The sequence below is a fragment of the Monopterus albus genome, unplaced genomic scaffold, assembly GCF_001952655.1.
Source record: "Monopterus albus unplaced genomic scaffold, M_albus_1.0 scaffold178.1, whole genome shotgun sequence".
Classification (NCBI taxonomy): domain Eukaryota; kingdom Metazoa; phylum Chordata; class Actinopteri; order Synbranchiformes; family Synbranchidae; genus Monopterus; species Monopterus albus.
Window position 1 is genome coordinate 946,246 of NW_018128058.1, and position 11,601 is coordinate 957,846.

The following is an 11,601-nucleotide window of genomic DNA, read 5'->3' on the forward strand; positions in this document are numbered from 1 at the left end:
TCGTCTTTGTGAGTTCCTGGTTTGAAAGAACCGGAAGAAGCTTTGTAAATGAAACAGAGCTTATATGCTGAATTCCTTTATTTTAGTCTGGGCAGGACAGCTTGTAAGTTTCGGTTCCAGCTAAACACCCAGCGAGTAGAAACGCGTAAAACAAAAGTGAAAGTATGGGCTGTGGATGTGACGGCGATGTTTCCTCTGAAACGACAGGAGCGTTTCACTCTCGGCAGGTTTGGCTCCTGTGCTGTCAGTAATCCGGTGCATGCGGCGCACGACGACTCTGCAGATCTTCAGGCTACACCGTGAAGTCCAGTCTGCACTGATGAAGGGGATCCAGAGGCTTTCTTCAGTATTTAGAATGATGGACCTCCACTACGGCAAGTAGACGGCACACTGTGGCACAGTAGCCTGCGGTATACAGTAAATTACCACTGTGAAATACTTCTGACTTTAGCTGCTAAAGAGGTGTCAGTTCATCTCTTTTTAGCAATTTCAGACTGTAGTTGTATTGGACTGTACTGTGAAGTATTTCTAATGTTTTGGTCCTCCGTAGATGTTAAAGTGGCAGTGTTGGAAAAGTCTTCATGCAGGCCAATACAACAACAATGCAAGTCCAAATAGAACTGAACTGAGACAGCACATAGAAAGAAGTCGCCTGACCTTGTACTATTACAGTATCAAATTTTATTTGTATAGCGCCAAATCACAACAAAAGTCATCTCAGGACACTTTACAAAGTAAGGTCTAGACCTTACTGTTATCACTATTATTACATAGGGAAAACCCAACAAATCCCCCTTGACCAAACACTGATCAGGTCGATGTGGCTGGTGACTCATCAGAAACATAGAGCTCCAGGGCCAGGGCAACCTGTAGAAAGGTACAGGGAGAGAGAGAGAGAGAGAGAGGACACACTACGGGAGAGAGGAGACACAGAGTTAGTGATGTGTAATGGTGGCATATAGAAGCATAGGGAGAGAGAGGAGAGGGGAAGAGAGAAACTCAGAGCATCATGGGGCCCCCCAGCAGGCTAGGCCTATAGCAACATAACTAAGGGAAGGCTCAGGGTCACCTGATCCACCCTAACTATAAGCTTTATCAAAAAGGAACGTCTTAAGTCTAATCTTAAAGGTAGAGAGGGTGTCTGCCTCCTGAACTGAGACTGGGAGTTGGTTCCATAGGAGAGGAGCTTGATAGCTAAAGGCTCTGCCTCCTATTCTGCTTCTGTGGACTCTAGGAACCACAAGTCAACCTGCACTCTGAGAGTGAAGTGCTCTGTTAGGATGATAAGGCTCTATGATGTCTTTAAGATATGATGGAGCCTTGTTATTAAGGGCTTTGTATGTTAGGAGAAGGATTTTAAATTCTATTCTGAATTTTACAGGGAGGCAGTGGAGAGAAGCTAATATGGGAGAGATATGATCTCTCTTGCTAGTTCCTGTCAGTACTCTGGCTGCAGCCTTTTGGATTAACTGGAGGCTTTTTAGGGAATTATTGGGATATACTTATAGTAAAGAGTTACAGTAGTCCAGCCTGGAAGTAACAAATGCATGGACCAGTTTTTCAGCATCACTTTGAGACAGGATGCTCCTGATTTTTGCAATATTGCGCAGGTGAAAGAAGGCAGATCTAGAGACTTGGTTTATGTGTGATTTAAAGCACATTTCCCAGAGATGCTTCTGTTTTTCTGGTCACGTGTTTGTCTGACCATAGCCTGTACTGTTTTCTAGAGGATGGCAAAGTTTAAACAGCTGTTTTTCTTTTGAAACTCTTTTATGAATCCTTAGAGAATTAGAAACATCAGTGAACTTCCTGAGGGTCCCTGGACCTCAACAGTGGTTATATCATGTTACAACGTGATGAGTGATTTCATGGGTCCCTGGGTGTTTACAATCTAAAAGTTTGAATCTGTAACCATTTCTATCCCATTCGTCAGTTCCTACTGTCTCATACTGCATTTAACAGGATTGTTTTAATCTTCACAGCTAATAAATCCTCTGTGTGTACCAGTGATACAGAAAACAAAGACTGAACCTGACCTGGATCTATGTGAAATAAACCTGGTAGTCATCTGCTGTATATTGGGCCTTAAACCAATTAACCAAACAACTTTCTTGCTTGGTCTTCTATAAAAATGATCAGTTTGTTAACAGTTTTTTGATTAAGTATTTACTTGAGGTGGATGTTGACATTTGTACTCAGAGCAGTTAGCATCAGGACTTGACACGGTTACGTTTAGGCCATTTTGCCTGCACATTCAAAGCTCCACTTTAGGCCTTTAGCAGAGGTAGAACCAATGATGGCATCAGTTTGTTGTTTAATGTTTCTGATGTTCTGTCACAGGAATGAGAGGCCTCACCAATTATCATCTGTCCTGCTGTGTGAACACTTTACTGCAGACCCTCTCTGCTACCTGGGAACTAACAGACCTGCTAGAAAAGTAAGCGAAGATTCAATGCTCTAATACAATGCTTTCAACCTGTAAAAACTTTGGAAATTGTACATTACAAACCAAAATGGGCTGAGAAAGTTCTCCCAGGTCTTAAAAAATAAACTTTAATGAGGGTTTATGAATTGCACAAGGTGGAAAACAGCTGGTATGAGTGTGGACAGTCATAACATCCCCCTACAACTAAAGAGAGTCCTCATAGCCATGAGGAGCGACCTTCCTCAGCCTGTTCCTCATCGTGATTTCCTCCACTGTTTGGACAGAAACCGTGTTCGGCGTAAGAACCACAGACTTACACATTAAACGTCTCCTGCTGATGTGGTTTATTTCACAAAGTGTGACGTGAGAATGCTGTTTTGCAGTTAATATACAGCACGATGCTGATGAGGTGTTCCTCTCCATCCTGAACTTCATGCAACAGCAGATAGATGACAAGGCACTGGTTGGTCTTCATCAATGATATTTTTAGATTTTTTTTGTCTGAAAGACATGATCTGTATTTGCTTGCATTTGTTTTGTCTGCCAGGCTCTTGAAGTCCAGAAGCTGTACAGGATTTCTGTGGAGACACATCTGCAGTGTTTAGAGTGCAGCAGCGTCCAGACTGGGATGAACTACCTGCTCCACCTGTCTGTGCCTATAAAGGAAGATCACAACTCTCTGGTGCATTGTCTCTTTTGCACAGATTTAGATTGTTTAAAGAATGTTTTAAACATTGTTGGAAACAGACCCATGTTTTTTTTTCCTGAAATATTCTTTGCCTTTATATGAAATGTAAATCTACTGTACAACTAAAAGCCAGTTAGTTCAGCTTAGAAAAAAGATTTGGAAAAGGGGAAATGAGCTCAGATCAAAAGTAACAGTCTGCAAGCTCACATTATATCTCAATTCACTAATCAATGTCAGAATACAAGTGTAAAATGGGAATTTGTAGTTCTGACTCCATGCAACTGCCTTATGTCATTATTATACTTGGGTTTTTGTATGGGTTAAACTGTCAACATATAATGTGTTAAAGTGTGAATTTTGGAGGTGCTGGTAGATGGTTTTTGTTTAACCTGTTAACAGAGCCAGGCTGTTCCCAGTTTTGCATGCAAAGCTGTAGGTGAGGGTTATGTACTGGATTGTTTTTTTTTTTGTTTTTTTTTTTTGGCTAGGAGCAGTTGTTAAACTGGAGCATAACTATGAAACAGCTAAATTTGTACACTCCAGATTTTGTATGAATGAAATAAATGAGATAATATGTTAATTTGTGAGCTTTAGAGGTGCTGGTTGGTGGATTTTGTTACTTTTATGACCTTGCTTTCCTGTCTGTATGCTAAGCTGTGCTAACTGTCTGCCATTTCACAATTACCTTACAGCTGTGAGAGCGGTCTAGATTTTCTCTTCTTAGAAATAAAGCAAATATTTTCCATAATATCAGACTTGAAATATTCCTGAGTTCCAACTTATCTCTAACATGACCCTTTTCAGGAATGCTGCTTGACCTCATTCTTTGAGCATCAGGAGCTGAGAGGTATAAATTGCTGCTTTTGTGCAAAATGTGGAATGAAGACTCCATCTAAACAGGTGAGACTTGGTTTCAGTACTTTTACAAAACTATTAGCAAACAATCATCAGCTCTGTGATTTTATTTATCTTTCAGGGTGTTAAACTGCGCTCCCTGCCCCGTATCTTGTGCATGCACCTGAAACGGTTTCGAAATAGCCTTGGTCACACCCGAAAGCTTAATTGCAAGGTCACGTTTCCAGAAAGTTTTGACTTTGCTGAGATTGCTCCAGAAGCATTCGCCACAGACTTTGCCCAGGTACTTGTATTTCCTGTCTAGAATTTGGATATTATATTTTTTGTCATCTAAACATTTATTTGTTTTTCCAGACTCAATGCAAGTACTCTTTGTATGCAGTGGTAGTGCACTCTGGTATTGCAATGTGTGGGCACTATACTGCCTTTGTTCGCCACAGGATGAACCAACACTGGTACTATGCAGATGACAGCGACGTGCAGCAGGTACGTCCAATCTGACAAAATCTCTCTCACTTGAATGTGGTTTATTTCTCATAAACCTCATATTCAAGGCTGTTAGGATGTTTATTCAAAAATACTGTATATTGTATAAATTAAAATATAAAGTGTACATTGTGAAAATTGTGAACATGAAACATTTATAGCTTGTAAATTTATAGTTTTTAATGTACTTTTTCAAGAAGATGATACTAGTGTAATTGTTTTTTATGCAAACTTGTGATTAACTCTAGCTTTTCATTCCAAAACAAAGGTCTCCTGGGAAAAGGTACAGACATCTTATGGAGGGCAGCGCAGGTAATTTGCTCAGCAACATTTTTTATGTCTGTTCTGTCTTGTAATAACAGTGCATGAAGATAATGGTGGCAGGCTAGCTGTTTCCCCTTGTTTCCAGTCTTTATGCTAAGCTAAACTAGCCATCTCCTGGCTCCTGCTTCATTGGCGTCAGTCTTTTCATCAAACCCTTGGCAAACAAATGTATTTCTCAAAATGTCTAACTATTCCTTTAATACAAAGAGCTAGTCAGACTTTTATTTCTTTATATTGTAACATCTCCAGTTGTCTGTGTTCACCTGTATTGAAAAAATTCTCTCTCACTGTTAAATAATTTGGAATGCATAAATGCTTGACTTCCTCTAACATCACGGAACTTTAATCTGTCTACTTGCGGAAACGGCTTCAGATCTTTAGACAAAGCCTTATTGTCTGTTCTTCAGTCAAGATTAAAGGCTTGTTTTTGCCACAGGGGCTTTCAAACTCCTAAACAGAGGAAATCCATCTTGTCTATTATGTTGCCTTGTCTTTCATCAACAAACAGCTTTTGGCCTAACGTACTGTTTCTTGCTTATAGTACTGGAATTTTCTTACCGTCTTCTCCTGTGACATCTCTAAGAAGCATAACTTTGTTTTGTAGAATTTCTATTTAAAAATATAATTGCTGTTACTTTTTCAGAGACACCGCATACATGTTAATGTACAGAAAATGTTCACAAGATGAGGAAGAGCAACCTGAGTTGTCTGGCTGAGTGTGTGGATGCAGATGAATTAATATGGGACATGGTGCAATGCAGGATCAACATGGAAGCAACATTTTAAAGAATTTAAACATTTATTTTGATGAAGTAAACAACTTTTGATTTTATTGTATGGTGAATGGTTTTATATTACTATTTTTAACTCCAAGAGCTCATAGTAATATGTATAATTTACACCAGCACAGTAATTTCTACCAAACAACACTAGGTGGTGTCCAAGACTCAAAGGACCAAATGGTTTCCCAGCCTCAGACCACACGCACTGTGAACACGCTCAGTGATACTGGGGGTTGTTTGAAGCACATGCTTACCTTATATATTCACTGTTTGGGGGAAATACCTACAACAGGAATCAGTGTTCTTTTTCCTGTCACTGATGTGTAATATAAGAGTCATTCATAAAGAACAATGAAGGCATTTTTTTCATATGATCTGCCACAATTAACCACAGCAGCACATCTGCTGCCACCTGAGCTTATACTAGTGAAAACTGCTTGTGCTGTATTTATAAGGGTTTGAAAATGTATTGGGGAATCCGTCTTACAAAAAGAGGTTAAACATGGCAATGCTTGAGTGCTCAGGATAGGCTGTCAGCAGAGTCTCTAAAGTTCCTACTTGCTTGGCCAAGAGCTGAGGGGCCGTGTGAAATGGTCCCTATATGCTGCAGAGGTCTGACAGAATGGAACATGTCTGCACAGTGCCACAAGCAGCGGGCCTCATGCTTAGTCATCTCGCTGCCATGTAGCCCAGGCACAGCTTTCTGTATAGGGGTATGTTCTTCCCACAGCCAGACCAAGGCTAGATGTACACATTGTGTCTAGGTGTGAGTCAGTGTCACGAATATGGTTAGGTGTTTTACACTGTGTTTGTTTCCTTTAACCTTTTTCTAATAGTCATAATAATAAATATTAACGTATCCTGAGAGAAAATTTACATTTTTACATGAATGCAAGTGTTAGAGAATTGGGTACTTGGATGGATTTTCAAGCATTATTGTATATTATTTTTATCTGTCACATAATATCAGGCATTTTAGCATCTATCAGCTTCGTGTTTTGGTTTCTGGCCTAGAACAGTTTCAGTTTATCACTCTTTTAGCGTTATACAGCAGGCAACTGTTTTCCAGGAACAAAATCCCTCTCAAATCCACAGTATGCTACATGCCCAGCACCAAATGGCAGCCAAAACTAGCATCTAACGTTAGCTCATGGACATAGCAGATAAATACATAGAACATAGATATTTCCTTTGAGTCGGTGAGGACCAAAAGCAGAGCTAAAAGGAGAGAGAATATTTGACAAATATTAGCCAGGTGGTCAGAAATACTGAAAATGCATGCCAGTGTTGCTCTAATGGATGTGTACATCAGCATCTGTATGGTAACACGTTTGTCATCCACTTAAAATTTGTTAATTTGTCAGTTATGTTCATAGTTTGCAGTGACTTCTAGTGGCCAAAACATCACTTGTTGTAGATTTATACATGTGTAAAAGTAGTCAAAACAGTATGTTACAAGCAGAAGTCCTGCATTTGAAAACTTGTGTATGTAAAAATTTGGACATAACATGTGTGTAATGTAGTTTTGAAATAAAATGAGTCAAATTTAATGTACTGACAATGCAGGATGGCTCATAGTGTCATTATACTACAAATATCAAATGGGTGGATTAATATCATTATTAATGGATACATGTGTGAGCAGCATTTTAATGTTGAAGCTGGTTGTGGTGCAACAAATTTACCTGCTTTTTCTCTCATTACATAATCTATAAATGCACAGTATTTTGTTGATTATGTTTGTATGTGAAACATGGATGTGCAAAGTAACTGGTAACTAGCTACAATTGTAAGATACAGTCAGCTGCCAGTTTATTAGGCACACACAGCTAACACTGCTCACAGTCTAATACAACTGTCCTGCAATAAATCCTCTTTTTGTGGCAGTTATAATTTTCAGTTTTTTGTTAACTGTTTTGCAAAGCTAATACATGTAGAGAAGGTACATTATGCTGCTGTTGGTGTATACTTCTGTATACAGTACAGGGAGGTGTTGCTGTTTTTTAGCCTAACCTCTCAATGCAGGATAGGTAGGCCAAGTGAAATTTTTGAAGAAACATCAGAATCAGAATATAATGCAATAACTCATCCTTTTCCAAAGAACCAGTTCATCCCTTTCTCAAGTTTTAATTAATAATTCACGTTGTATGACCATGTGTCAAGTAGATGTCAGATGAATACCTGTCCAGCGCCTCCCTGACATTTACCAATGGCAGCACACCCCGAGAGATAAAGTCTGACTGTACGTCTTACTTTCTTTTCAAGCATGTGACACACATGCATGAGATCTTCGGCTCTATTGTTTGAGGTTGAGCTCTGGCCTCAACACTTTATGGCAGAGCTTAATCCCTGCAATTTAGTTTTAACTCCTTATCTTGGTTAGGTGTTAGCCAGTCGGCCAAGGACACCTTATGCTGTATGGTTTGGGTATCATTTCTCCAACTGTGATAGCGATTGACACAATAAACCTTTAAGGCCTAAGTGAAACAGATCCATTGGGGGGAACGCAGCCCCAGTAGGCACGTATCCTGCAGCAGCAGCAGAGATGATATTTCTCAGGCTTTGCAGAGTGGCAACATTTTAACTGTTTTCTTTGGAGAATATTTCAAGGTCTATTAATGCCTTTTAGTCATTGTTGATGTGTGTTTACCAGTTACTAGGTGAGCACACCACTGTGATGTGTTGAGGAGAAAATGGAATTTGGCTGTTTGAGAACCACTTTTAAATTTTCCCTTTTTTTATATGGAGGATTTCACAGGCTTACATAAATGCCTAAGCCTGACTTTTTGAAACACAACCGACAGCTAACCAGTATTCCAGCCCTCTGTCTCTCAACAATAATAATGTCATTTCATGTTGCTTCTCAAAGAGTGACCTGCATGTTGTTCTGTCATACAAAGCAGTGAAGTTGAACTGTGAACAAACTGTAACAGATACAGAGGTTGTAATCATGGATGTATTATTGTTTTATGTCTTTTTTAATTAGTAGCATGGCTCTGTGGACCTGAATGAGGTATCTCAATAGATATCAGATGATATATTATGAAATTCCATGCATCCATGGTCTCCCCAGGATGAACCTTTAGTGATCCTTTATGACTTAAAGTTAGATTGATTGCAATGAAATTTTGAACAGACACGAGTTGATGTTCCATCCAGAATTAAATACAGCAACTTTTTATTTCATCCAGCACCACCTAGACACCTGCAAAACTAATGACATCACCATCAGCGTCAGCTGTTCTTTGTGTTTGGTGTTATTCAAATTCAATACTTTATTGTCATTGTCATAATAACACAGTTATAAATAACAATGAGATATCATTTGAACATCTTAATCCTGGCATAGCAAAGCAAAAGTGCCTCCCAACTAGTTCACAGTGGTGGAGTGTGATTATATTTGGTGATGGATGGGGGGGCGGAGTGCTGTTCATTCAGTAGCCTCACTGCCTGAGGATATAGGCTGTGTGCCAGTCTGGTGGTTCTTGCACAGATGGACCAATATCTCCTCCCAGAGGGCAGCAGGTGGAACAAATGATGTGCAGGGTGATGCTGATCACACAGGGCGCTATGCACATGACGTAGACAGCAGGTAGTATAGATGGTGAGGATCTCTGGGAGACTGGTCCCGATGAGTTTCTCTGCTGTTTTCACCACCCTCACCATACTCACTCAGATCAGCATCTTAATATTGTCACTGTAAACATGTTAGCATACTGACGTTAGCATTCAGCTCACAGTACTGCTGAGTCTGTATAGGTTCACAAAGCCACTGTAGCATTGGATACCTAAACATCTACCAACAAAATATCTTCTGTCAGTTCTCTTGTCCATTTGAACTATAGCTTAGGAAAATTGTTGTCTGTCTGTTCATCTACTATACTTATATAACCAGGTGACAATAAGGAATAAGGTGTGTAGGACATAATATAATGTGGGGCTGTGCTCACTCTCACTGTGCTTTAAAGGTTGTTACCACCATTTTTATTTCCCAGTGTACCTCATAGAAACTCAGTATTTACAAAATACCTATAGGATAATGGTTTTCCTGTCCTCTAATAGGTCAAATCCTTCTTCTCTTGTTCCCTGTAGTCATCTGGGCTTTTGCTGTACCTACATTTACATAAGTACCAGTAGGAAGCAGTGGATATGTGACTGGTACCTGATTCAAGCAATGAAATTATTTAGTTTTAGCAGAAGTTCAGCTACTTTTTTTCCTCCACCATGTTACTACTTCATGTAATTATATATGAGATATTTGCCACAATGTCTGTTCATCAAAATTGATATTTAATTACAAATAATGGATATGAGAAATCATTAAGTAAATAATAGTTTGTTTTAGTTAAGACTAGCTGTTGCTACCTCACCGGCTAGCTAACTCATAACTACACAGCCAGAGTGCAGGTACTGTAGTTTAATTGTTTTTACATCCATTTTGTAGTTACTACAAAGTGCGCATACTATTTTCATGGAAAGTATACGTTACTTAATGCCATGTTGGTTTTAGGTTTCTGTATTTTGACAGTGTTGGAGCCTTTTTCATTCAGATTTTACGTGCTTCATCTTCTTGTTTTAAACAGGAACTAATTTGTCCACTGTCTCTACACTGTTCCTCTTTTTCTGCTTAGGACAGAGATTGTGAATGGTTCCCAGACTTGACCTTATAATTGCAGGAATACTCCCCTATGAGATGACTGTGTTAGGGAAGATGTTTCCCTGGTAATGTCAAAACCGAGACCCTTTAACAAGCCCCGTCCTGACTGCCCTTCATCTGTTCTCGTCCTATATCTAACAACAAATCTCTGGATGCTTCAGGGGTGGTAAGCCAGCTTGCATAGCTATCCCTTTATTACATAGTGAGGTTTCAAATAGGAAATGATTCTCTTTCGCTCTCTCATTGACCAACATGCAGGCCTGGTGACCATGGTGAAGTCAGATTTTTTAAAATAACAAGAAAAACTTCAAAGCAAATGTCTGTTGTATGACTTTTCCTCACACTACACAAGACATTAGGTGAATGGGATAAAGGAGCAGATAACTGAAAATGTATCTGCATATTACTCCATAATAAAAAAAAAAGTTCTGCAAATTCCAAATGACCTAAATTCGGAAGTAAATGCTAACTGTAACCATCTAGAGGTTTGTTTATGATCTGCTTTGGTTTGTGATCTGTCTGTCTTCAAAATTTCAAAATGGCAGCTCTTGGTGATGATTTTTGGCTAGTGTTTATTAAATAAAGGTCCTTACATCTACATTGTTCTGTGACTATACAGCAGTGATTTTAGTGGAATCTGTACTATATGCAGTCATGTCAAGGAAGAAGCCTTATCTTTCCCCAGTGAGTTCATATAATTTCCTCTCTGGTGGGAGAAGGGGAGTCTGATCAACACTCTTTACATGTTCAGTTGTCCTCCCTGAGATTCTTGGTGGACTAAGTGTAACAAATAAAGTATCTTCTGATTTTTCTAAGTAAAGAGATGTGGAACAGTCAAAATGTTGTAAGTGAACAGCATAGAAAAATTGTGGCTGGTTTGATTTGAAGCAGAACTGAGGTCGGGGTTGATTTGCTTTCATTTTTGTCAACTCAAAATGGCAGGTGCCACTGTTGTTTAGCAGATTATTTTTTAGGATATTTATAGTTATTATAAGGTGGCTTTTCAACCAAGAGGAGTTGGCAGGAGGTTGCTGATGTTGGCTCTCATGGGAGGCGAGTGCCAGCTCCATGATAGCTGTGGTCATGACATGCAGGGATATATGACATGATATCCCGCCCTTGTCTTTATAGTTCTGTCGTTACTTTTCAGTTAGTGCCTTATTTCAGCTCCTCATCACCAGACTTGGAATCCAGGAGAGCTCGGATGTCGTTTTAGAAGCCAGGCTGCTCAGGTTACAGGTGAAATGGTTTCAATGATGAGCCCAGGTAACTGTCTGTCAGTCTATGAGCGTCCTGCCTCAAAGCAAGCTCCTGCTCTGACATGTAAGTCACCATGTTTCTGCACTTCCACAATGCCCCTCCCACCCCCACACACCCCACTGGT

The 11,601-nt window shown here is 39.6% G+C and overlaps 1 protein-coding gene across 2 annotated transcripts in view; it reads left to right on the plus strand.

Moving 5' to 3' along the window:
- The window catches only part of usp18 (ubiquitin specific peptidase 18), a 25,325-nt gene continuing 13,724 nt past the window's right edge, over positions 1–11,601 (plus strand). The window contains exons 1-10 of one of the 2 annotated variants that reach the window (XM_020616744.1): positions 1–374; positions 2,341–2,437; positions 2,581–2,723; positions 2,809–2,888; positions 2,973–3,107; positions 3,918–4,013; positions 4,090–4,251; positions 4,323–4,454; positions 4,723–4,766; positions 5,422–11,579. In XM_020616744.1, coding sequence (XP_020472400.1) covers positions 260–374; positions 2,341–2,437; positions 2,581–2,723; positions 2,809–2,888; positions 2,973–3,107; positions 3,918–4,013; positions 4,090–4,251; positions 4,323–4,454; positions 4,723–4,766; positions 5,422–5,494 — 1,077 coding nt within the window. In that variant the 5' untranslated portion in view covers positions 1–259 and the 3' untranslated portion in view covers positions 5,495–11,579. Of the gene's footprint in view, positions 375–2,340; positions 2,438–2,580; positions 2,724–2,808; positions 2,889–2,972; positions 3,108–3,917; positions 4,014–4,089; positions 4,252–4,322; positions 4,455–4,722; positions 4,767–5,421; positions 11,580–11,601 lie in introns of those variants that run through there. The other variant, XM_020616745.1, reaches the window with a different exon arrangement.